The following is a 27,661-nucleotide window of genomic DNA, read 5'->3' as shown; positions in this document are numbered from 1 at the left end:
AATATTTATCTAAAATATTGGTATCCCACTTTTCCTTTCCTGCAAGAGAGGCATTCAAGGTGGCTCACAACATATTTATCTATAGGTTATATCCTGCCTTTGGGTCAAAATGATATCTGGGGCAGCGGTTCCCAAACTTTTTCAACTGGCAGCTCCCTTGACCTCCTGGGCCATTAGCTGCGGCTCCCCATTAGGGCTACAATCCTATACATCAATAGGGGAGTGGGTTTTTTGCGAGGATGCTGAGGCTCCCCTGGCTGGTTTCTGCAGCTCCCCAGGGAGCCACAACTCACAGTTTGGGAACCACTGCCCAAGGGGGTTTACAGCGCCAATAGAATCCAGGATCTCCTGAATCCTCTGGCTAGTGGCTTCAGTCATTTCTCTCGTCTGCAGGCAACTGGAAGAGATGGAGAGGAGAAATCTCTGTAACAGATCAATTCTCTGGCTGATGGTGCACACCAGAGTAATCCTCTCCTTGCCATGGTGTTTGTCCTGGGAAAGTGGGGGTGCACATCCCCAGGGGCCATTAAGGTGATGGCAGGGGTCAGAAGAGGCTTCCACTATTGCTGTCGCCTACCTGCAGCGCTAGTACTGTATAATGAACTATTCTGGACAATGGTGTACATGCATATACATTATTAAAGGTATTCCAACCATGAGGAATAATATAATACATAGCAGGTATGAGATAACAGATGAATTAGGCTAGCACCAAGTTTCATTCAGTGTTCTGTTTTATTCGTAGTTGCAATAGACTTCAGAATCAGAATAGGGATAGTGTAGGGCTGAGAACAAGGATTACCAAATCTGTTATAGAATTCTTTTCCCTTTTAGGTTCAGCTTGGTGCTCCCAGATAACAGATAGGTGTACGTGTTTACAGATTTTAATGACTATCCAGGAAGTTAGAATACAAGTGCCCCCCAGTATCTGCTGATTCACTTACCCATGGTTCTCCACCCCCTGCATGCCAATTTATCATCTGTTTACTTTTATTTACTGTTAGAGTCCTGCTTCCTGTTAGCATTCTCAGGCAGCCCAATTCTATGGTTCCTAGTGTACCCAGCTGCAGAGGCACCAAAATGATCACTGCTGGATCCTGTGGGTGCCAGGATACCATCAGAGGGTTCCTCGGGGGAAAGAGTAAACACTCCCTTACCCGAGGTAGGCAGCAGCAATGTGTTCCTTGGCTCTGTGCCTGCATTTGTTCCACCCACTCCCCGTCTCCCCCACCCCTAAAATACTCTCCTGTGGCAAGCGCTGGAAGAATGCTGGCTGGCCATCCGTGAGGCTCTGAGGCACAGCGCTGACGCTTCCTCCTTCTCCGGTGCCATAAGTGTACCTTGTGACATGTTTACAACACCTAGTACTGGTGCTGGAGCTCCAGTGCTGGCACTGAAGGCCCATAGGATTGGGCCCTGAGTCTCCCTCCTCTAGCATGCTGGCCTACTGCTTCTCATGTTCCTCCTCTTGTGTTCTATAACAGGAAACAAAGGAAGAGACATGAGTACTTGATGCCACTTTTTTGTACTTCTATCCACTGTTTTGGTATCCACAGGGTAGGTGGGAATGTATCCCCTGCAGGTATGGGGGGCACACCTGTACAATGAATTCAGAATAAAACATCCAAATTGTGAGTTTGGATGTGGAATTGCTCACTCAGGTATGATTGGAAATCCTCACTCAGTTATGAACTCACTGGATCAAATCACTATCTCTTTGCCTAAGATACCTCACAGGATCATTGTGATGCTGAAGCACCATACTGTCTTGATGGAAGAGTGGGGTTGAAATCCAATAAAGTCCACTTAGAACCCCTGTAGATCCCAAAAGAGGCAAAGATGACCCTTTATGTTGTCATAGTGCTAGATGTTCTTTAGTATATTTGGTGGATTGTCCCAGCTGTTGAGTTTTAGTTCATTCAGAACATCCTAGATGTTGCCTTATGCAACATCCCAATACCTTATGCAAATTTATTTATTTGTATTTGTTTATTTTTCACAATTTTATACTGCCCTTCCTCCAAGGGAAGGGTGGTGTACATGGTTCCTCCCCTCCTGTTGTCCTCACAACAACCCTGTGAAGTAGGTGAGGCTGAGAGACAGTGACTGACTGTCCCAAGGTCACCAAGGACGCTTCACGGCTGAGCAGGGATCTGAACCTGAATCTTCCATTTCAAAGTCCAACCACCTAACTGAATCTAGTAGTTTTTGTTTCTCACTAGTGGGTAGAAAAACAGAATTTTCAGCAAAATCCTATGCTTGTATATGCAGAAGTAAGACCCATTAAATTATTTGGGACTTACTCTCAGGAAAGTGTGTAAAAGATTGTAAGCTTTGTTGCTTCATAGGAGTTCATCTTGCTTTTTGTTTTTTGCCTTATCACTGAGTTACAGAGAAAATGAAGATGGCTTCATCACAACAGTCCTCTTCTAGGCATGGGGGTTCAGTCTGGGTGGGTCTCAACTGCCCATTGATTTTGCTGTAGGTCACTGTTGTTTTTTTGCCACCAGAAAGGGATGAGGCAGTATTAATCTTATATTTAGTTTATTCTTTGGCCTGAAAAACCATTTGTTCCTCTTGCCCTATAGCAATTTTTTAAATCCCATACAAGCACTGAGTATATAATTTATAAGATGTAAATGACAAATTTGATACCAAGATGAAGATGGCGGATGCCAGCCTCGTCACAAGGTTGCCAACCCCCTTTTCCGCTCATGTAGGGGTCTTGTCTGACCATCCTGAAGCCGTGTGTGACGCTGCCTTTGCAGACCACAATCTGTACTGAAATTCAAGCCTGCTGTTAACTTCTCTTGCGCTCTATTCTTGTGTTTGCTGTTATTTTTTAACACTTTTTTTTGTGCATAAAAGCACTATCCTCTCCCTAGAGCCTGCCTGCAGTGAAGGCATGGTCTGTACAACTGCAATTATTTAGAAGAACAGATGGAGTGAGGAGCAGAAAGTCTGTTAATAGTAATAGAAATGCTACATGTTAACCTGGACAGCACATGATGACAGTCCCATGACTACACGTTCTGTTCCCACCAGCTGGGCACCGACGCAGAAGTGAGAGAATCACAACCATAGCAAAACCAAGAACCCACCTAAAGTTAGAAATCAAATTCCTTCACACTTTTCAGTGTAGGTTTCTCCCCCCCCCCCCCCCCGCTTAAAAAAAAATCTCCTACCTCATGGTCATTTCAAAATATTGTTGTATTTGGGGTGTGGTGTTATAAATTTCAGTGCAGTCGGAAGGACAGAAATGAAACTTAATTAGGTATGGAAAAAGAACTGGGGGCTAGCAGTGGGAAATAGTCAAGAAGAATTTCCATCTCCTCTGATCATAATACTGCACTTTGGGGCTGTGCAGAGATAGTGCAGGTACACACTGTCTATTTCTCACTTTTGTTTTACTTCTTTGGAAGCCGGGAATTATTGAAAGGTTTGTGGATCTAGGAGTTTGAAAGGCCAGTAGGTTCTGATTCGTATTTCTGGCTGGCAGTTTGCACTGATAATTCATTAACTGCAGCAGGTGACTACCGTTTAATGTTTAGAGCAGTGGTTCCCAAAGTCCTTCTCAGGAGGAGGGAACCACTTAAGTCTTTGTGGGGGTGGAGGGATGGCAGCAATGAGATCCCCAGGATCATGCTGCTGCCAGGGCTGATGAAGGGAGTTTACCTTCTTCAATGCCAGCCTCCAGGGGGTCTGGGGAGCCCTGTGGAGCCCTCCTCAAGGCTCTCCAAGCCTCTGTAAGTGTAAAAAAAGCAAACTGAAACCACTTCCAGTTTTCAATTGCAAAACCAAATGTGGTTTCTGACCATGCAAGGCTCCCCACACCCCCCAGAGGCTGGTGCTGCAGAAGGTAAGTAAACCTCCCTGATCTGCCCTGGCAGCAGCACAGTCCTGGGGAACCATGTTGCTGCCATCCCCCTGCTACTGTTACTTAAGGGGCCAGAGTACTTCTCTGGCTGGTGGGTCGCAATGCACCAGTTCGAGAACCACTGGTTTAGAGCATTTCAACCTGCACATGACTCTCCTTTTGTGTGCTGCTGTTCACAGAACCAAGTTTGGCAGTAATATGTAGGAGAGCTTTCTCTGTCGTGGCACCCACCTTGTGGGTGCCATGCAGGGGGATATGGCAGGGGGAAGCTCCATGCAGGGGGATATTGATACGTCCACCTGCTTGTTTTCACAGAAATTAGAACTTGTTTTGCCAGGCATTTGGTTTAAACTGAATTGTTGCACTATATCTAATTTCTTAGTTGCTGTGTTTTGGTAGTTGTATTGTATGATTTTATTTGATTGTTCTTTGTGAATGTAAGCTGCCTTGAGTTCCCTTGCTTAAGGAGAAAAGCAGCCTAGACCAGGGGTATCAAACAAAATCCACGTGCTGAATGAGGCCCCTGGATGCAATTTATTCACTCTCCATTATAATTGGGCTCTCTCAGCATTAAAATTGGCCTCTCTCGTATCTTGAAATTCTGAACAAGATTTGCACATTTTCTGTCATTTGCAGCTAATGAGTTACTATGTGAGAACAATGTGCTTATTTCTGGCCATCATCTGCTTAATGATGTCACTGCCTGAATAATGATGTCAGTTCCAGCCCTCAGCAGGCACCGTGAATGCTGTTTGGCCCACTACATGAAATGAGTTTGGCATCCTGGCCTAGACATCAATCAATCAATCTATGCCTTTGCCATGCCCTGTGCTGCCTACTGAGAGCATAGGAGAGCATATATAGATCCTATTGTAATGGGGTCACTTGCAGACCAGTCATTTTGAGCCCTGTATCTTCCTCAAGATCTGGAAATAAGTTGCCTGCTTGCCTAGAATTTACTTTATATGGTCTTGGGAAAATGTGTACAGTACTGTGCATTTTTAGTACTTTTAGGATGCATATGGGCATGGTTGAGGTATGGATATCCTCCTGCAGAGAGATGTGTAAATTGGATGCCATGATAGAGAAAGCCCTCCCATGTGTAACTACCACTTGCTTCTACAAACAATAGGCATGCATCTTTTTCAGCAACGAGGGCTCTAGAAGTGCACTAATTGCATTTTAGACAGTTGCATTTTAACCAAATTCAGTTCAGGTGACACCTGATTTGCAACAGAAATTAAATTTGCCCTACTTTGATTGAGCAGCCCATGTGTCAATCATGAAGCCAGATTTTCCTTCCTGGGGCAGGTGTTTAAGTGAGCAAAAAAAAAACTGAAGGAAAGAAAATCAAACAAATATTGAAGCAAATAGCTATGAAGTAAATCTAAAGTAAAGCTTACATAGCCTTAATATGCAGATTATTTTATAACTTTTATCTTTTGCTTTCATTATGCCCCCCCAGGCTGCTACACTGCAGAGATAATAACTTTCCTGAAGCCGCTTATGTTATATTTTGTTTCTGAATGTATACAGGACGGTGCGTGCACTAAAAATCAAATATAGTAATAATTAGCATTTATATTACACTGTATTGTGTTCAATACATTTCATATATAAGGAACTCTTATAGTAATTCTGTAAGTCAGGCTGCAACTGGATGGGCTGAAGGTGGCTGATAGCAACTTGTTCTACGGGCTAGTCTACATCTGACTGAGTTGACCCCTGTTTATCTCTCAGCTTTCTTTACTTTGCTTCAAAGCAGCAGTTGGAAAGGACTGATAATATGATCAGGGAAGCAGCATACTGAATGGAAGGGGGGCTAATTGCTCCCCTTATTGAAATGGCCCCAAGGCTACTACTGAAGATGGATTTCCTTTGGTCTTTCTTCATTTCCCCTCCCCTCTGTTAGACCTTCTTCCCAGTTCTCTCCACCTGCCTTTCAGGATCTCCACTTAATTCCAAGCACTTTTATGGATGATGAGAGGACTGTATTCAGCACATACTCTACATTCAGATTTCTCAAATGGAGTCCTAGAGCAATATGATCGATAAACTGGTTAACCATCACTAGTTAAAATCCATTTCTGCCCAGTCCACAGGTGTACACATTTGATTCCTATTGCGTATATGCAACATTGGGCAGAAATGGCTTAACACAAGGCACAATCCATTATCACTATTATATTTTTCTCCTGCCCTTCTTTGAAGGAGCTCATTATATATGTGAATTTCTTCTAAAATTCTCCTAAAATTTTTCCTAACCCAAAATTCACATGCAGGAGGATGCAGGTTCTCAGTCTACTGTTCCATAATGAGACATCTCCTTCTCTGCGAACATCTATCCACATTGGACCACTAAAGGTTCAATGCTTATGATTTTTTAACTGCTAAATATCATGGGTAGTGTAAACAGTTATATGGTAAGTACCACTCAAATAGGAGGGGCCAGTTGATTAGCTATTGCACCACATAAAGTTTCTCTAGCAAAACCTCTTTCTTGCAGTGCATAGTTGTATCACTTTTTCTCCTCTTGTATTTTTGTATGTTGATGATAAGGTACAATTAATATTCTGTGGTATGCATGTACACTATAGCAACCATTTGTAAATCTGTTAAGTCTTTCTAGAAAGCTGTTTTGCTCACTGGCAACTTAGATGAAATGTTTCTTAAGGCATTTGTTATTAAACCTAGAATTCTTCAGAAGTTACAAAGTGTTTTGTTTGTTAGAATCTTTCTACGGAGGTGGGTGTTTGTTTTTCTTCTCTTCCAGGTGTAATTTAGCATTGGGTAAATAAGAGTGAAGCACCTAACATCTCATTCATAAACACTTAACTTAAAATTAGGTCCGTTGATTTTTTGGAGCATGCACACACTAGAATGGCCATGGCTCAGGCAGTTCTCCAAGTTCAAATGAACTTGTTCTTAGTCTTCTTTCTCCAAGGAGATCATTAGTAGACCAGCAGCATATCAACAGAAATCGCTCCTATATACGGTATTTTGGCATAATGTTTTGAAGTCACATACTAATTACAACTTAATCATTGGTTAGGAGATTATCCAGCAGGAGGAGTGATGAGTAATAAGTTCACTATAAGTGAACACTATAAGGAGTAAACATTGTAAGTCTAGGAATTTGACTTATAGTGTTCACAAGTCACAACCTCATATTTATCACAGTTTTGCCAACACTTAATTCCATTCATTCTTCAGCAGAGTCTTGAAACCAAAGAGTTGGCTAATTTTTAAAAGTGCATAAAAATCAGTACAGTGGACTGCAAAAATTGATATAAATTATTTATTTTATTTTCTGCTTGACCACAGACCATTGCTTCTTTCTGTATGCAGTGATAGTTCTGGAAAAAGTGAAAAGTGTAATGGAGTCTGAGAACTACTGCTGGCACGGACAAGTGAATGAATTATAACTGTTTTGCTTGGAAAGTTTGCTTCTTGACATGCTCACCAAATAACTGCCTAAGACTTTCTGTATATATTTTACAGAATAAACATTATGTTCTGATCATGGTGGATCCGGATGCCCCTAACAGAGCACATCCAAAGTACCGTTACTGGAGACACTGGCTTGTTGTGGACATAAGAGTGAGTACCAATGATATTCTCTTTGCTAGAATGTATCGGTTGTTTTGGAGATGCAGCGTTATATGTTTGCTAAACATTTCATTCAGTTAGATCTGGGCATTTTCTGCTTTTAATTTTAGTTCTGCTCAGGAACAGTGGTTAACTTGTGGACTAGCTCCATTGAAGGTTTCACTATTATTCTTACACATATTGTCTGTACAGTCACATGAATGGGATCTATGTTTGTGCAGAAGAACCTCAAAAAAGTCTAGAGCTGTGTTTTCCAGACTGTGGATTGTGAAACTGACAAGCTGATAGCTTACAAGGAAAATGCATTGAGTCCTATGGAAAGTGAAACTGAGCCAGACATGCCTGCTTACTTGCGAGTAGGCAAACATGCCTTAGTTCACTTCAAAGAGCAGGCTGAGGGGAACGCAACCCCACCAGAATGTACCTGATCTGATGCTCCCCAAAGGAGCAGGAAGTCTCCCCCCAAGCTGACAAAGAAAATGTATTGAACCCTATTGAAACGAAAACTGAGCTACTAGTACACATTTACTTACAAGTAGGCAACCATGCTCAGGTGAACGGGAATGCAGGAACCAGAATGGTTCCAATCTGATGAACATGAAGCTCAACAAACACTCCAGAAGTGGTCCCCCTCCACCATAGTAAGAATGATTGAAAACAGGCTTGAGTGGCTGGTAAAGTGAAACTTTTTTTGAAAGTCTCATAAAGCTAACTGGGTCCTGATGGAAAGCCGTTTTAAAAAGTGGGTCTCAGTGCTAAAATGTTTGGGAACCACTGAGCTAGAGACCAAATCTGGGAACTGGCACTCACCTCTCCCTAGAAAAATGGGGTGGTGTTGTAGGAGCATCATAACTGTAACAGTGGTGGAGTTGGGGCCAGGCCAAATGAAGTTTGGGCACTGCCTGAGATGGTAACTTCCACTACAATTGCTATCTCCTTGTCAGGTGAGGGTAAGGAGGGTGAGGTACTGTGATCTGGAGCCCAGCTCCCTTACCTGGAGCACTGGCATCCTTTTGTTTGTGCCCATCCTATTTCAAGTAAACAGGAAGAGGATTGGTGAACCAATTGAAGTGGCTCAGTTTTAGCTGACTGGAGAAGGCTGGCAGGCAGATGCAGGGTGCAAGGCACCCCTAATCAGTTCACCACTCCCCCCCAACACTCCACGATGTGACCCTTTCATGTGACCTTATGGGAGGGCCATTATCAATCAGTATGGCTGGTAAGGGCTTACATGGGGTTGGTGAAGAGGCACTGTTTAACTTTTGCTCAGTTGGATTGGGGAGCTTCTGCAAACTTGGTCCTTGACCAAGGGTCTCGGGGGACTATTCAGCTCATTCACTCACAAGGCCCAGGAGCTTCCCTGGTCTGTTCCCTTTGAGTGAGTTCAGAAAACACACAGGACCCTGGAGCTCTAAAGATCAGCCCTTTTAGGGAATTAGCAGTGTTCTCTTTGAGCTGTGCTTTACATCCTAGATTTAGATGAAAATAGGACTTGTATGGCAAAAGATCCTGCCATGTTGAAAATGCAAATTTCTGCATGAAAGTTCAGCACAGCTCTTACAAAAGTACACACAGGAAAGCTAAAAAGCAGACATTTAAACCATCATTTGCAGCTTGGGGTTATGATTGTTGTTACTGGATTGTCATGAGTCAATGTCCTGTGTCTGTCCAGGAAAAGCAGCAAGAATCTGCAGTTTATGAATTAATTTTCTTCTAATGATATGTTATAGATGTAAGAAGCAGACAAAGTGAAGAATCTAGATAAAGTGCTAGAGATAAAGTGGGGAATTGTATGTTCCAGCTGTAGATGTTGACCAAGAACAGTTCCTATTTTCTGATCCCTGTTGCTGTTCAACCACTTGTTTATACAAGGATTCCCTGGAATCCGTGGATTTGGTGTCTGTGGATCCAGTTATCCATGGTTGCCTGCGTCCCTCACATCCATGAAGTTCATTTTTATTCTTATTATAGCACCAAGAATGAACGTGTCTTGCTTTTACAGGTTGATATAAGCCAAACACTTACAGACAGACAAGCAGGTAGGTAGTAGGCTATCTCTGAATGCCAGATGCAAGAGAGTGGTAACAGGATATAGGTCTCTTTTTGTCTTGTGTGCTTCCTGAGGCCTCTGGTGGACCCCTGTGAGATACAGGAAACTGGACTAGATGAGCCTTTGATGTGACCTGGCAGAGCTCTTCTTATGTTTTTATGATTGACTGTTTCTAGCAGAGATGGGCAAATCCAGCACGGCTTGACTCAAGTCAAGTCACGAGTCTCTGCCCCCTTTAACTCGATTCAAAAACAAGTTCTAATGGACAGACTTTCTGTGTCACCCAGAGTGTTTTGGGAACTCAAATACTCGAGTTCCAACTCTTTTCTTTAAAACAAATCAGCTGCGGCTCTGCGGGAAAAAACATAGCTGCTGCTGGGACGTGTGTGTGTGTGTGTGTGTGTGTGTGTGTGTGTGTGTGTGTGTGTGTCAGAGTTCTCTTTAAACACTCCTTAATGCCTCTGCCCATCCCATCAGTAAACAAAAGTCATGCTGTTCTTCAAGTGAAGGCACCAGTGCAGAAGACTCCAGTCAGTTGCTTCCCTGCAATCCCCAGAAAAAATGCATGTTTTCGCCACTCTGACTTGAGTCACAACTCATGTTTCCATCCCTGGTCTCTAACCTTTAACTAACTCACTGTCCACCGACTTGGCTACATGTTTTTACTTTGAGCTTCTAAGTGAGAGCAATCATGGTTCTCTGTAAAACTAGAGTAGTATGAAATTTAATTCAGGAATGTTTTTAAAATGTCAGCAAATGCTAGAACAGAAGAATAAGAGAGGACCAGCTATTACTGTTTATCATCACCACTAATTCTGTTGCATTGTCTCTGACCTTCCTCTCTAGGAGTTACCACCTTCAGAGAAGCACCATTTAGAAAAGCAGCTTATTTCTCTTTATGCCTTTTTGTATTTTATAATATGTTTAAAAGTTTAGGTTTTTCCAGCTCTGGTTTGATCTAATAATCTCAGTACTAAAGTCTAATTAAGATATCAATTAATTTGCAACCTGCATTTAAAAAGAAATATCTCGTCGTTCTCCTCCATTATTCTCTGAAATTACTGCCAAGGGCTTTTTGTACAGATATCTTAATTAGACTTTTTATTGTTAATGGGAATATTGAGCAAATTAAAATTGGATATTAATACTTTCCATGATTTTCATAATTGGCTGAAGAAATAAAGCATTCAGAATAATTGTGGCAGCTTGTGTACAATTTTAGTCCTATACAAATTCTTTCACAGGAATCCTTATGCATTCTTTAACAATGGGGCCCTGAAAGTCTCTCATTAATTTTAATATTTATTAATTTATTAATCGCAAAAAAGCTGGAGCTAGCATTCCTCCCTCTGTATGCAGATCCTTCTAGTGTATTCGCTGTTGCTAATTATTGTAATTAAAAATAACTTTTAAGGCAAGCAAAAAAAAAGTCAGAAATTCAATGCAGTTCTCTTCCAAAGAGCAAGTCCTGCATGTTCAAAAAGTACAGTGTAGCTTCAACATATGCGCTGTGGTAGTTCCTTCTTTCTTCACAACCACAAGTCTATAATTGAAAAAGGAGGAAATTTACTTACCTGATTTTATGGCAGTGCTCAAAGGCTGAGCAACAGATTCTGACTAAAACTGTGTGTAGGGGGGAATACTACATTTATATGTTAGTAATATTTTTAGGAAAATGGGAAGAGAGCAGAATGGGGCGGGCAATTGACCCTGATTTCTGAGCTGTGAATGAGACTTTATGGAATTACATTGGGCCTTTCCGTTTGTGGCCACCTTGATCCTTTGACTAGAAAATGAGATTCAGATTTTTAAAATCATGTGAATTGTCTCTGGTTGTAGCCACACAACCGTTTTTCTAGTAAGGCAGGAATGCTTTTGAGTGTGCACATCCCCTCTTGCTTAGTCAATCTAATACATCCATGAAACTTTATAACAATCTTTTGTTTTAATTGTTTTCACTGCGGGAGTATTTGATCTACACTCTTGAACATAGAGAAGCATCAATAAGAATCAGTGCGTGCGCGCGCACGCGTGTGTGTGTGTGTGTGTGTGTGTGTGTGTGTGTGTGAAGCACATGCACTCATGCACATGGGAGAATTACGGTTAAGGTCATTTTGATCTCAAATAAAGGATCACTCTTGAACTCTTTATCTGATTTGCATCATCAGCCAAAATCACTCTGCCCTTTTCTGATTCCTTTTTTTAAAAACTGTGAAATGAAGGGGAAGCCTGCCCCATAGTTCAGACTACACTCACCAGCATCAAAGTGCTCAGAGCCATTTTTCATGCCACACTACTTTGGCAGTGTCCCAGAATCCTTCATTTTGAATTCACTTTTGTGTAGGGTTTTGGCCGCAACTTTGCCCCCATCATGTTGCAAATTTTAACAGCCTAATCTGTTGAACACCTTCTGTTACACAATTCACCGTTTACTGCTTATCACCATTGACGACAATGTTTCACGAATTGTCAGAAAGAGGGTGCTTTAACTCCAAAATAATGTATATTAAAAAAAATATACATTGCTACAAAGTGGAATAATATCTTTTGATGATTGTTTTTAAAGCCCTTTAGGTTTTCATGGTAATTTGCAGTGTAAAATTATTTAGAGATAAGAGCCAAATTAGCTCTTAAAGGCGGGAGGTCGATATGTCCCCTTATCCATGCAAGCAGTGTTTAAATATAATCAGCCTTTACTCTAATGCAGCATAATTGTTCATTTGAAATAGCTTTTTTTATTCCATTCAATGTCATTAAAATATTCAAAAGATAATGCAGTGAATTAGAAATAAATTTATCACATTATCCTTCATATACTGAGGAGTATCAAGTAACTAGGCAGAGTCTGAACTGGTTTACACAGAGATCCAGTAAACAATGTTTTGTTTTTTTCATTCAGTAGGAAGAATAAAGGGGTGGAGGGAAAGCTAATTAACGTCCTCAAACTCTATTTTACACAGATTCCAATAAAATGAGAGTCAGAGGAGAAAAACAAAGCCAAGTCAATGCTGTCCAAAGCATTTCTACCTTAACTTTTTAGTGGAAAAATATTTTGTATCTGGGTATTATTGCAGAAAATGATCCTGCTGGAAAAGATTCCTGCCTGATAATTTTTCCTTTGTGGCATATGAAGGGTGAATAGCCCTATGCTGAGCTTGATTGGCAACAGGGTGCAACAATCTTTTTGCACAAACAGGATTTGAAGCATCTAGGAATATGCTTCCTTTAAAAAATTGTTTTAATGATTTGTAGCTGTTAAAAGCTGACACACAGCAATCAAAACTGCGTAGACAGGCAGTGATTTCCATGTGACCTGTTTAAAGCCCCATGCACAGAAGTTTGGGAACTTCGAAGTTGAACCTAGGAAATGTGATTCCTAAATATTCTATCACCTCTAAGCACAAGGCTGTGCTGCCTCTCTTTCCTCAGCAACTGGGTTGATCACCCAGGAGACCTGGTTCCCATCTTCTCCTCCAAAATGACTAAGTTTTCTCCTGGGCCAGATAGATTGCTCTCCATTCAAGAGCTGGCAATGCTGCACAAATCTCTGTTTACTTTTGCTAACTCAGAGTCTCAGCATTGTTTTCACGACAGGAGATTTCGGGGGGGGGGGATGGGATCCCAACTGTGGAAATCCTAAGGTACAGGCATGTAGCCCCATCTCTTAGCGCTCCAGGTGTTCTCATTAAGGATGCTTTGATGCCTGAAGGTGAAGCAGCAGGGACAGCAAAGGAAACAATCTGTTCCGCGAGGAACATGGTACAGAGACAGCTGTTCCTTCTGTGCAGTACAGTAGCAGTGTGAAAAGCATGGCCCAGTAGGATGTTAGGCTAGCAAGCTGCTTCTGTGACACAGAGAGCACGGCTGTTTTCGTCAGCAGTGATCTCTTAATCTCTCTGTGTACATATCTCTGTCTTGGACATGTGTAGAGTTGTGCAGAGGGGAGGGACAAATTATAGCACCCTTCTGTGAAAGAACCAGGCCCCCATTAAAGTGAGGGCAGCTGCTTGCATCAGGGCCGTTCATCTCAAGTATTTTGCAAGCAGTTTCTTTTTTTGTTGGTTGACTTTGTCAGTGAATATTCTGTTATTGGCTGATGAATAGGTTCTGGGTTGCAAGTGTCACCATAGAAACAGGTGCTATCTTAAGCAAATAAGAGCTTTATTAACATTAAAAGTAGTGGAATGTTTCAGGAATTGTTGGAATGGCGTTACAGGCTTGCTGGTGGTGAAGTTGGCTAAGCCTAGTGTTCTTGGTGGGGAGAGGGGTAAGAAAGAGGGAGGGCTGTTTGTGTGCATATTCTGGGTTATCTCGTAAAGTACAGTGCTAGGTTCTTGGTTTAATCATCTTTCCAAACTGCCTGGTGTGTGGGCAGCCCCCCATATGGCTTGCATGACCCTTGTTTGTTTGTTTGTTGGTCCCTGGGTTGGTAAGAGGAAGCCGCAGGGATCAATAAGACTGGGGTTTTTTTATTTTACACAGCACCAGGGATTAGCAATATGACTCATTAGTTAACCTGCTTTCTCCTTTCAACACCCAAACTCCAGTGTGTTGGTACTCAGAGAGTGGGATGTCATTTGCAGAATTTGCCTGCCAGAGCACTGTCATTTCTGCCGACTCAGCTGGGAGGGCAAAGTTGACCCCCAGACTTGAAAGCATGATTATTTCTATTATCGCGTATCTCACATAAGGGATATCTTTGAATGTTCCGTTGTTCAACCCATGACACTGGAAAGATGTTTTCCACACAGGAGTCTTAAATGCACCGCTGAACCGTTCTCACACTGTTTGTGTCATGAGCGAATGTTTCTATGGGATGGAAAGTGGAAAATAATTTAAATGTATATTGTAACCAGTATTGGCTTTATTTTTGCCTTACAAATCAGTTTGAAGCCAAATTAAGTCTCAAATGAAAATGCAATAAAATAATTTATAGTAAGATAAATATTTGGGATTTGTTTATTTTATGAAGTTATTGAACTGGTTTCCAATGGATGTGGTTCTTTAACATTCTTAACAGTCCAAAATAATTTACAAAGAAGGGGAAAAAAATCATATTAACATCACCTATAGAATAAATACCTTGTAAGGAAATAACAAACCAGTTAATCTAAGATCAAAACCAGGAATCACATCAAGAAGCAACAATATCAGTATGAGGTATCCCAGCAAATCTTCCTGAAGAGGCAGTTTTGAACAGTCTGGCTGCCACAAGTTGGACTGATTTCTAAGAAGGTTGGTAAGAAAGTCCTCCCGTTCTGATCTTAGGAGGGAGGGGGGGAAGAGAAGTGAAAAGTAGTGTGTATATATCGACATGCACGCCATTGGTTTATAAGAACTAGACATTAATTCCTAATAAAAGTGAAGAAGGAGTAAGTAAACAAAAGGAGCTGCAAAACATTTATTCAAATGAGTATTGTGTATTTGTGTGCACAGCACAGTATTAAACTTAGTGCTGCTTTTGTAAATCCAAGTTTTAGTATACGCAAGTTTTAGGTGACAGGTATGTCACTAAAAATAGCAATGGCCCTGAGGAGCCATCACATTTAGTACTAAAATGCAGATTACAGTAGCAGGCAGTTGTCCAACAACAAGGCGGCAGGTTGCCAGGATTGTTGACCCAACATTTTCATGATAAAGGCCTCCATGCTCATCTGTATGGATAACCCTTTTCAAGAACATTTGTCACACCTTCTTGCTCAATCTTCTTGTGGAAAGACTGCATTTCCAGACTCCTTGAGTGTCTTTCAGTCTTTAAGATCCAGACAAGGCCCCCATTTCTGCCCTGTTTCTTCTCTCTTTACATCATGGTATGCTGTGTCTTTGATATAGACCCCAATATGACACTATCTGTACCCTATTGCTCCTGAATTCATCTTTACCATCATTGGATTTTAATTTGTATGCCTTGTTTGATTGCGGCTTCCTGCTGTGTCAGTGGGACATGCTGCTGCTTTGTAGTGATGTTGTCGACAACATAGTTAGTGACTGCACGTTGTTCTGCTTTGCTAGAGCCCTTTATAGATGACTTTCTGGTTATTAAACTGGGTGTTTGAATGGAAAGAGACAGAGGTGGAGTAACTGGTTAGAATTCTTCATTGACTTATATAACACTGAGATACCCTGACTTGTGTCACAACTTCTGCATAATTCTCAAAAGCCTTTTTTCAGTTAATCAGGTAAAACCCCAAGAAGCAGAAATGTGCCCACACGGAAGCATAAGACTGAAAAGGTCCAGTAGATCATAAAAAGCAGCCCAATGCAAGGCATTCTCTGAATAGCCATACATCCACCACTCACATAATCCAGATCACAACATTCCACAATAGGAAAAAGAATATTGTATCACATGGACATGGCATGTTATCTTTATAAAGCCTGTATACTTTTAAGGAAGCACATTTCTTTATTGTTTTGGCCCCAGAGAGGTCAAGTATTGTACCTTCCCTTCTACAGACTCTATTTCTATCCTTTTTACTACCCCAGTAGTGCTTAAGAAAATCCAACCAGTTTAACAGCTAATGGGAAGACTGGGCCCTGATGCAAAGGGGTTTTATTTTTGTGTTCCAATCTGTAATACAATACAATTATAGTCCTGACATTCCTAGGGATACTTGAGTAGTTCAGGGCTCAGTCCTATCCAACTTTCCATTGCTGATGCAGCCGTGCCAACAGGGTTAGTGCTGCACCCTGCAGTGGAGGGGCAGTTAAAGAGGTCTCCTCAAGGTAAGAGAACATTTGTTTCCTTATCTCACACATGTGTTGTGGCTACATCGCTGCTGGAAAGTTGAGCCCAGTACCAGGTGATACCCTTGGTCAAGTCAATACCAGCACCAGTCAGCGCTGAGCCCAGTGCCAGCTGGATACTGCCTAGAGTTAGGTAAGAGCTACGGGGAGCAGTGAGGGCTTCAGGGCGGGGGGAGGCATTCTGGGGGGTGGAGGGAGGAACTGGGGCTGTAGAGGGGCTGGACTGGCAGAGCTCTGCTTTGCTGGATCCTGAACTCCATATCAGGCCTTCTGTCCTGATGTGGAATCTGTGCCGTCAAAATAGCTGGCCCACACTTGAGAAACCCCATTGCGGGTTTTGGGGGAAGGGGTCAAAAGTCCCCTTTCCTCGAGGAGATCTCTGGCAGCTGCCGCAGTGCTGTGAGGTTCAGCAGTAGCCACTTTGGCGCCTCTGCACCCAGTGGTGGTGCCACCTTTAAGACTGGGCAGCCTGATAGGATTGGGCCCAAAGTCAAACATGATTTCAAAGGGAAGATGAGAGTCTCTGCAGGAAAAGACAAAAGTGCTTGATGGATTGATCCCCCTCAATGTCTTCTATGACTATCTAGTCCTTGAGGGAAGATCTTTGTTATCTGACTCCAAACTTGCTTGCTGGTATCAGAAGAAATTTATTTTGTTGCTGAAAATGGTTCTATAAAGGCATCAAGATAAAGGAGAAAAAATTCTCCAGAGTAAAGAAAAAAGAAATCTCAGCTTTGGTGCTGATGCCTCTGAGCTCCATGTGTGAGGGTGGCACAAACCGGCCCTGAGGGCACATACTCGCTGCAACAAGTTTCTGTGTTTAACAGGTTTTCCATGAATGGTATGAGAAGTTGAGTGTCAACTGTTATTATTCATGCCCTGCAAACAGATGGGGTTTAATTACTGTTACTGTCAGCCTAGCTGCAAATATCACAGGGAAAAAAAGAGCTCTTTGGCTAATTGTTTTAAAATAAAAGTTGAGAAAGCATGTATAGAAATTATAGATCAAGTGTATTTTAAAGAGCAAACTGTTTATATTGCCTTTAAATACAGTCTTTAGTCAACAGAATTAGGATCAGTGAATGGCTGAGAGATACAAAGCCGCCCCACAGCCTAAGATGCCGGAACAATATGACAGCAGTAACTTATTACTGATGGGGGAAAAATGCTGAACCTAAAAATGTGATTGGCCAGCACACTAGAAGAATAGAACAGCTAATCTTGGTAATTTCATGGGCACCATTAAGGCAAAGTGCTGCTTTTATATAGCTTTTGGGAGGGCTAGGTACCACACATAGGTTTGCAAGGATTGAGAGTTAAGACATGCTGCAGGGGGGAGGGGATGGCTTTCCTTTAGCTCTTGAGAAAAGTTAGTTGACAAAAGGGGAGCCACTGGGGCAGGCAATAAGTGCAAGCGAGAACAGTGAACTGAATGTGCATGTAGCAATGCAGAAATATATAACGAAACAAATAAAAGTAGTAGTTTATGGTGGTTTATTGTCATTATCATATTGTTTCTGCACATTTCAGAACAATCCCTTAAATCCACCCTTGGTTCTGCTGCTTTCCTAGACGCCCACCTTCACCTGGGGAAAGTCTTAATGCACTACAGTGCCAAGGCAGAGCTTCAGCTTATTGTGACACAATGGTCTTGTATTTTCCAACTGTGGGAATGGGGGAGGGGGGAAGCATGAACAGTGTAAGACATGACCCAATACATGTTGTGCTTTGGAGACAGCAAAAAGTGCTGTAGTTAAGGCTCATAAGGCTTTCTATACTTTATACATTGTATACGTTTCAATACTCTATACCAGCCCTTTTCAATGCTGCGGCACATTGGTGTGCCGTGAATGGTCTGCAGGTGTGCTGTGGGAATTTGGGGGAGGGTCATTTATTAGTAGGGCCATTTGGGGATTTGAGCCCCTCAACAGCAGTGTGCTGCACCTTGTTGTCAAAACACTGACGGTGTGCCTTGACAATTTTAGTGCGTTGTCAGAGTGCTGTGAGATGGAAAAGATTGAAAATCACTGTAAGTAAACATTCCCCAAGAGATAAAGACATCAAATTGACCAAAAGGGTGAAAAGACAGTAAGGTTGCAATTCTATACACACTTTCCAAGGAATAAGCCCCACTGAATACAATATAAGTCACTTCAGAGTAGACATGCTTAGGACTGTGTTGTGAGTTTCCCCTCTCTTTTCCGGCCATATTTTTTTTAATTAATAAATGTTCAGTTATATCCAGAAAATACAAAATACTGCATAGGGCATTATATAACAAACAACAACTCCGAAGTTGTACAAGGCACCTTTATACAAAGGGTGGTAATTGGAAACCATGCCTCTTACTGTGAGCACAGAAGCAGCAAGAAATACAGTAAAACTCAAAGAATCCAAGACCAATTGTCCAGCACTCCCGGCAGTCCAGCAACAAAACTGTATGGGTTGCTTTCCGGCCCCAGTTCAGGTACAGTCATGTCTGGCTCGGTGATGGCATCACCAAGATAGACTACAGAAGCTACTTGGGAACAACCCACACTGCTAGACAATAATGTAAGTAATGATTGTGTCTCCAAGACAGTAAAGTATGTTACAACTTTGTTGCTAGATCTGGGCAGGAGAGTACCTCCTCGTATATCTGGTATCATCTGGATGCCAAAAGTGCCAGATTATTGGAGTTTTGCTGTTCTAAAATTCCAAATCAGTGTGTACATTTATTAGGCTCCAGAGGAGCACATTCTCCCTTAGAGTTATACTGGTGCTACACCAGTCATGCATGAATGCCTTTATAGCTGTATAAAAAACTGGAAGAAGGGGAAAATATTGTTCTGGAGTATAAAAACCAATTTGCTTCATTTTACCTTGCAAAAAAAGGGAGGTGGAAGGTAAGTGTTACTTGCCACCAGTGAGGTCACATACAGTACCCAAGAGGGACTGCAGAAGTTGTACAGTAGAATAGCACAAGAGGGACTTGCAGCAATATGTTGCATTTTTCAACCCAAAAAATGGGTGGCAGCAGCTACCACCAGCTGCTGAAGGCTCAAGCAGCCACCTTCTCCCCCGTTCTGCGGCAGTTTTTTTTACCAACTGCCACTTCAACTATCTATGCTTCATGGGAACCACCAAACATTTTCAGTTTGCATTAAATTGTTTTTGAGTGTTTTTACCTTTAGTTTCTTTTAATTTACACATTTATATAGTCCTGCATAACCCTGAGGATTAGAAACTGCTGCCCTCTCTCTGTATTCTGGGTGTAGTATTCTGGGTAGTATTCTGAGTGGCTGTTCCAGCTTTTTCAAGGGAAAAGTACAAACTTGAAAAACAGGTTTGACCATCACCAAAATGTACCAGGATGAAAAAAGATAGACTAGTATATTAACAGTTGCTAGAAGAGAACAAGAGTGCTTCCATGTCTATAAAAAGATACTGTCTGTACAAATGCTTAGTTAGCTTGTGTATATGTCCTTAGAAAATCTGTTGTTGCTCTGCACAGATTCTGAGAATATCTAGTATGTTTCCTAATCCTTTGGGGTATTATAAGTTTCTTTATTTGGGTGCTGCATGACCCAAAATGAACTGCTGTTCAGGACAATTAATGCATTATTGTTTCCTACTCCTTTATCCCTGTGCTGCTCAGAGCAAGAAATTCAAACTTTGGGGTCAATGGATATACTGATAAAACATTTGTTTCCCCAATATAATAATGTAAGATGGTTGTCAGTATTTACTGCAACCCCTAAGCAGTGGAAGGGCCAAGTCTCTAAGGGCCCAATCCTATACTGACTTAGCACTGGCTCTGGGTGCTGTAAATGTGCCGTAAAGCATGTTTAGGGCACCTGGAGAGTAGGGAGCACTGGCATTGGGTCCATGCAAGTCAAGTACCAGGCCCAGCCAGGGGTAAGTGAAAACAAGAGGTTTTGACGGGGCTTTTTGGGTTGTTGTTTGTTTGGTTTTTTTTGGTAGAATTGCTGTAATGTTGGTTGCACTTGCACATGCATTCTCAAACAGCAGTAGCTTTCTCCAGCAAGTAAAGCACTTAATTTCCATATTGTCGGCACGGACATGTTGGAGGCAGGAGAATGTGATGGCAGAATGGAAAATACAGAAGCTAAGTACGCTACTGCTGCAGTTGTTGCTTAAGTAAATGACTGCTGCCTGAGAGTTCAGGTGTAAATACACCTATTATTCCTTGAGGAAATGCTGGAGGAATCTTGTGCCCATGCAGTGCCCAAAGTGTCTTCCTTGGGTGCCTAGTAGTTGCAACCAATCCATATAATGAGGTCAAGGAGGTTCTGAGTATGTTCCTAAAGTTCCAAACAATCATGACAGAATTAACTTTTTGGATCAAAGACACTGCTTTGCATTTTAAATTTAATTTTCTTTAGCACTCCTCTTGGCATGCACACAAATACGTTCATTGGAAAACTTTATCCAATAGACCAACTTCTTTGATAACAAATCAGCAGCAGCAAAGCTGTTAACTCTCAAAGTCTAATAGCACACACTTGGATCTTTCTGCAGTGCTAACTTTGGGCAAAGACCCATCCCCTAAACAAATACATCACCCAACTTACCTTCCAAAATCTTCAGAGTTGTTGCCTGGAGTTTATGGACAGAACTCTTATCCCCATCACCATAATCATTCACCTTACCGTTTCTTTTCTTCTGCTATTCAGAGTTATATATTGTACACTCGCCCACATCTATTCTCTGGCAACTCACTGGCAGCCCCCTCTTCTCTCATTTTGAGTACTGAGAAGGAGGCATGAAGAAGCAGAGAGAACTAGCCAGTAGAGAAACCACATTTTGCTTTTAGGAAAAAGATTGAAGTCTATTTTTTGAACTAAGTTTTGCACCAATTTCTGTGCTTGATACTTCAGTAAGTTCTTATACTTTTAAATGTGCATTGAGATGCAATTTGCCTTTATGTATAAGGGTTATATTATTTTGGTGACTTCTGAACAGCACAGAAGTTAATGTTAGATTCACCGCAAGTTTGTTTTGCATTAAAAAGTAGTTAGGGACTATTTACAACACTACAGTTACAATATGGAATCTTTGTCACTGCTTAGTCATAGAAATTATTCAATCAGGGAACATAAGCCACACCACAAAACTCTTAGGATTAATGTTCCCTTATGAAACTTGTTGTGTGGAGCTCATCTGTAATCCCATGAAATCTTCATTGATTGATCAATGTATCCGATCAAAACAGTTGTTTCATTCACAAATAGGAAAGAGAGCATGGATGGAGCCCTAAGGACACATTTGAAAGTAAGTCCTGTTGAATTCAGTGAGAACACACTGAGACTTGCTATAAATGATCAAAAACTCAACTCAGTATTTAGAGGTAAATATGAGACAAGCTTGCTCATAAATCCTATTCAGTGCTGTAAATATGCTATCCTTTTGTGGAAGTGGTGAATTCCGTGGTGTTGGGCACAAGATGCACCTTTATGAGAACCCTAGCTTTCTTTCAGAGCATTTATGGATACTTTATTTTAGAAACAAAAATACAGCCCTTATAAGATAAACTTGAAAGTGTGAGCAATAACTCTAGAATCTCAGAAGGCTGAAAGGTGATTGAACAAGAGTTTGAATGGTAAGAGGCAAGGTATCAGGTCAGGCATATTTCCTTTCCACTATCCATGACTAACAAAACAACAACAACAAATGCAAGATAAAAATAATTACAGAATAAATTGTGCAAAAATGGGCAAATTTACCCTATTTGTTTTAATATGCATAATTTACATTGGTCATCAACTTCAACTCTGTATGCTTCAGAATCTGAATTACATTTATGTAGAATTTTTATTTATTTTTATTTTTAACCGCAGAGCATACCCAGCCCTGAAACCCTTGTGACGATTAAATGACCTGCTTTGGCTGTTTTGTGACAGATGTAATTTACTCTCTAAACAACATCTGTTTGTCCAGTTCTTATCATTTCATACATTATTTCAAGTCCTCATCAAATGGAAATGACTTTGGAGTTCTCCCAGTTTGACCAGGGCCCAAATGCATTTTAACTGTATCCCTGAAAGAAATTTCAGCATATGTAACCATTGTCTTGTTAGCACTTGTTTTTCAGTGGTGTGACAGAGGTTACCCACCCTCTGTAGACAGCAACTTTGTAGGTTGCTCTGAGGATGATAGTGAATCAGGCCTCGCTGCCTTCATTTTCACAGCAGGTACCTACTTTATGCAGATTGAATTTAGGGTTTTTCCTGGATGCTTCTATTTCATTTAACATGCAAAGGTTAATAATTTGTCTCAATTCAATAAAGCAAAGGTTACAAACATTCCCTCTGCTGTTTATTTAAATGATTGCTTGTCAATTAGCTTCTTTTAACTAGGAAGGAATAAATCAGATAAAATGTACCAAAATAGCCGTGCAGGTGTATTATTTTGGCTAGGCTATTTTGTACTTGTTGGTCTCAAAATCTAGTAAGCAAACGTTGGCCAGTATGAATTATTGAGCTCTGCCCTCCCAGAAATCATCCTTTGCTGGTGTTAGACCCTAGCCCTTCTAGCCTATTGCATTCCCCAGTTGGCTTGTTTGCCATGCCAGAGAGACCAGCATGTACCACTCAAGAAAATGTAGCTCTTGCAATCTGGTGTTACAGTCCATGTTCCAGACTCTTCCATCCAAAAGAAAGGGGGAGGGGCTGAAGGAGCTGCAGGTGGAATCGTCTGGGATTGCAGGTGTTGCCACCCCTTCACCAGTCTGCAAATTCTTTCTATCTTCTCTTATGGGTTTGGTGTTAACCAGTGCTCTATATATTCTTTATGTTCTAATCTAGTGAACTGTACGTGGTTTATGGCTGCTTCATTGCTTCTGATCTCCTCGTAGCTGTGTTTGTTACTCACACCTATAATCTGGTCCTTGCATGACATCCTCTGCTCTCTCACTATTGGAGTACGTTTGTACAACAACTACCCACACTCCCATCTGGGTACTGTAGCATTCAGTCAGAAGTACTGGAAAGTGTCCTTGGAAAAGGCAGGCAATTTTTTCAGTATTACCCTTTTTACTCCCAAAACAGGAAGTTCAGCATACAGGTTGCATTACCCCTACTATGGTCCCACAACAGCCCACCCAACTGAAGAGACTAATAGGTGCAGATGCATCTTTCCATGTAGATCGTGGGGATAAAATGCTTCCAAATTTAGATATGCAGATGGGCCACAAATACAGTATGGCAGAAATGACATATATAGGGGCCAAGTAATCCACCTGCGTCATCCCCTGGGGGCTGGGGATAAGAACAGGCCCTCAGTTTGGCCGTACTTGTCGTAAGAGGTGACCAAACAGCCACGGGGTAGATGGGACTCGTCAGCCTAGGAAGGCAGCTCATCTAAGAGAAGGAAACTCAAACCTCCACTGCCTTGTGGCTATATCCAGTTGTGGAAAAGGCTTCAGGAGTCAACCTCGAGGCAAAATCCGGAGCCGGAGTCCCTGAGGCAGTTCGTGGCTGTACACTGTCACGTTCTGGCAACTCCTGCGACCCCGCTGGAACCAACTGTATTGGCTTCTGCCTTTCCATTGGACCATTCCAGCGACATGGAGAGGGGGGATTTGCTGCATGGGTAACAGCCTATCCTTCATACCTTCTTTACCCAGGCTTCGTGCACTGGAGAGGACACTCCAACTTTGCCATACGGCGCCGGCACAACACAGGAAGCAGCAGTTTACCGGTTATAAGTCTTTGCTCGATTGGGGTAGAACATGACGCCAGGGGCTGCTTCTGACGGTGGGAGAGATCACTGCATCTCATTGGGCAGCTACAAGGACATCTGCAAGAGGGATCTGAAGGCCTTAGGAGTGGACCTCAACAGGTGGGAAACCCTGGCCTCTGAGCGGCCCGCTTGGAGGCAGGCTGTGCAGCATGGCCTTTCCCAGTTTGAAGAGACACTTGGCCAACAGTCTGAGGCAAAGAGGCAAAGAAGGAAGGCCCATAGCCAGGGAGACAGACCAGGGACAGACCGCACTTGCTCCCAGTGTGGAAGGGATTGTCACTCCCGAATTGGCCTTTTAAGCCACACTAGACGTTGTTCCAGAACCTGAAGAAAAGAAAATGGCAGCAGTGGGCAGTCCAGATGGGGAAACTGCTCTTGTGGCTGGAATGCTAACCTGTGGTATGAGGTCATCGTCATATCCCAAATGAAAATGTCACATTTTCCAATTTTCGCTCGTAATTGGCATGCTGCAGATCATGTGTGAACCCAGTTTCAACCTGGGTTGCCAGGAGACAGCTTGAAGGTTGCTATGAGCTGCTTAGAAGGGGTGGCTGTAAACAGCAGCTCATAGTGACCTTCAAGCTGCCCTCCTGGCAGCCTGGTTGCTTAAAAAAAAAAACTAGATGAAGGTTAACAGGAAGCAGTTAAGTTCTACTTCCTGTTAACCTCCGTCTAGTTTTTTAAAAAATAGCGCTAATGGGTGAGTGCATCTGAGGGTGGGGGTGTTCCTGATATCGACATATCCCCAATAGCTGTGTGTGTGTGTGTGTGTGTGTAATGGAACTCCCATGAATATCGGGGCACACCTGTATAATTTTTTTTGTTCGGTCTGCATAATTTTGAAGAGATATTTGGGGTTGAACAATTAGAAAACTTATGTCAGATCTATCAAGGCCCCTTTGTTTTTTGAGATTACAGAGGTCTCCACATTTTTCATTTCCTTCGATATCCATGGGAACTATCAACTTAGGACACAATCCTAACCAGGTCTACTCAGAAGTAAGTCCTATTTTGTTCAATGGGGCTTACTCTCAGGAAAGTGGTTAGGATTGCAACCTTAATTCCCTTTTAAAAGCAGATATTCTTAGGAAATCATGTTCCTTTCTTAGTTCCATTCGTAGTTCCTGGATGGTCCTTATATAGCACAGCATGTGCAGACATGCAGAATACCATATTCATAGGCAGCATCATTTCTGAATCCGCTTTCCTGTGTGAAAAGTAGGTCAGTAACACTGCTCTCCTTTCTAAGGAAATTAAGGTGTGGGGAGCTGATGTAACTCAGACAAGTGGATACTGACTAGTAGTAAAACATGAATTTGAGGCTCATGTCTCAAAGTGGTATACTTCCTTAGATCAACTTTTTTCAACCTTCGTCCCCAACATACCACTTTTCATGGTCCACTTATTGGACGTACCACTGAACATAAGTGGTGATGATGGCATCACCAGTTACTTCCAAGTTGGGAGTGCCAGATGCAATGCAACAAACGCTGGTAAGAGGCTCAAGGTGGGTGGAAGGGCTTTTTCAAGTGCGCAAAAGCCACATGCTGGAGCTCTGTCAACCGAGCAGAGCCTCCTACTGCTGTTTGTTGCTGAGCAGCAGGTTTTGGGAGATGGAAATAATTATTACATTAGTTATTATTACATTGGTTTACAGGTGCAATCCTGAGTGCTGGATCCTGACCCTGTTCCCAAGCAGTCTGGAAGAGTCCCAGGTTGCTCAGATTTGCACCACCTCATCAGGTGGGACAAATCCGAGTAGCCCCATTGGGGCTTCTTTGGCTCTCACAGGGTAAGGAGAAAAATTTCCCCTTGCCTCGGGCTGACCCACAAACTACATGAAATTTGTGGATACAGCACCCACCTGCTGGCCTACCTGTTCCAGTACAAGATAGGATTGGGCTGCCCATCAACCAGCTGCAATGTGTGTGAGCTGTGACTAGGCAGGCCCAGCTCCAACCTCAACTGCCATGGTGAAGCACTGTCCTTCTTGGTTCTTACAGCACAAAGTGCACCAATATCCCCCATACCCCTGTGGTTCGTTCTGGATTTACCCAGTAGCACAAGTAGCATATGCTATGGCCCCACATATGTACTGACACCCCATGCGAAATGCTTGCAAGTTGTCTCTGGTGAAATATTCATCTCATGGTATGGAACCCTGTTGTTCACATATCAGGGAGCTGGATGGTATGTAATCACTATGGACATTGTTAATAACATGAGAAGAATAAATTTCTTTCAAATTTAACTTTACTGTGGGTGCAGCTCATGCTAAGTGTAGAAAGTGTAACTTTTAAATTGCAGTTTTGTTACTTTTGACATTTGAAATTGATACCTACATGTAAATAATACTATTACTGAAGTGTCAGATATATTTATCGTATTATTTGGCTGTGCCGCAAATAAAAAATTGAATTGGTTTACTGTGGAAGTAAATAATTTATGCTTTAATATTTATGTGTATTTTTTAAATTTAGGACTTCTGTATAACATATTTTAGAGCCCCCCACTAGCATAATCCATCCCTGCCTGCAGTTCACAAAGTACACCATGCACCAATTTCCCTTCCTTATCCCTGCAGTGTGCACACATCTTTACCAGCCCTCACCCTTAATCTTTGCCTCCTCCACTGCCACTTCCTCCCATCTCCTGGCAGTGTCACCATTACTGCCCCAGCACCCACTAGTCCCTTTCAACTAGTCTACTCCTAACACACTGCCCACTAGTCTACTCTGGAGGAGTAGGTATAGGAGGAGTCTTAACTGGGGCAAACTTGAGGGGCTGTTGCCCCAGGCAGTACACCAAGAGGGGGCCCATGACTGCCCCAGGCTCTGCCCTAGTTATGGAGGAGATGCTGGCAGCTCTACACCCCCGTTCCATCTCCTGTGGAGGCTCCTTCAAGGGGAGCTTCCACAGCAGAAGGAACAGGGGGTACAAAGCCACTGCAGTGAGCACCCTTCCTCCAGGGAGAACCTGGAAGTGACATAACATGACATGGTGTCACTTGACTTCATGGTGACACTGCCCCAGGCTCTAGGGCACTGTGTTGTCCTCTGTCTTTTGGAAAGGCAGGGGGTGACATAAGGTTGGGAGGAGGAGTAGCAGTGACAGTGCCATTAAAGGAAGATGGCTGACCTAAAGAATGGCCTGTTGGGGGAGCTGATGGGCATGTGGCCCATGGTAGCTTCACAGTAGTTTTAGCCCTTTTGGGCTGCTTATTGATTCAAACCACACTCTGCACTAGATTGGGCAGCCACTTTGGTGCATTTTGGGCTGGGTCACTCGGCCCTGAACATATACTCTCAACTGCACCCATTCATCAGTTCAGTGGTTCCCAAACTTTTTAGCACCAGGAGCCACTTTTTAGAATGACCCTCTATGAGGACCCATCTAGCATTATGAGACTTTTAAAAAATGTTGTCACTTTACATCTGTACAACCCTCTGTTTTTATCCTTTTTACTGTGTTGGGGGCTACCTTAAGCTCCAGGTTCATTGGATCAGGACCATTCTGATGAGCTTGCATCCCCCGTCACTTGACCTTCAATAAGAGCCAGGGCATGGTTGTCTACTTATGAGTATATGTGCAGGTGCAGCTCAGTTTTGCTTTCTATGGGCTCTAAACATTTTTCT

At 42.3% G+C, this 27,661-nt stretch overlaps 1 protein-coding gene across 1 annotated transcript in view; it reads left to right on the top strand.

The window, feature by feature from the left end:
• Positions 1-27,661, top strand: part of PEBP4 (phosphatidylethanolamine binding protein 4) — a 292,098-nt gene that overhangs the window by 110,670 nt on the left and 153,767 nt on the right. The window contains exon 4 of the mRNA XM_066639716.1: positions 7,379-7,477. Within this exon, the coding sequence (XP_066495813.1) occupies positions 7,379-7,477 (99 nt within the window). The remainder of the gene's footprint in view (positions 1-7,378; positions 7,478-27,661) is intronic.

The sequence above is a fragment of the Tiliqua scincoides genome, chromosome 11 (assembly GCF_035046505.1).
Source record: "Tiliqua scincoides isolate rTilSci1 chromosome 11, rTilSci1.hap2, whole genome shotgun sequence".
Lineage (NCBI taxonomy): Eukaryota > Metazoa > Chordata > Lepidosauria > Squamata > Scincidae > Tiliqua > Tiliqua scincoides.
Note: the sequence above shows the minus strand (reverse complement) of the source record. Positions and strands in the feature narration are given on the sequence as shown.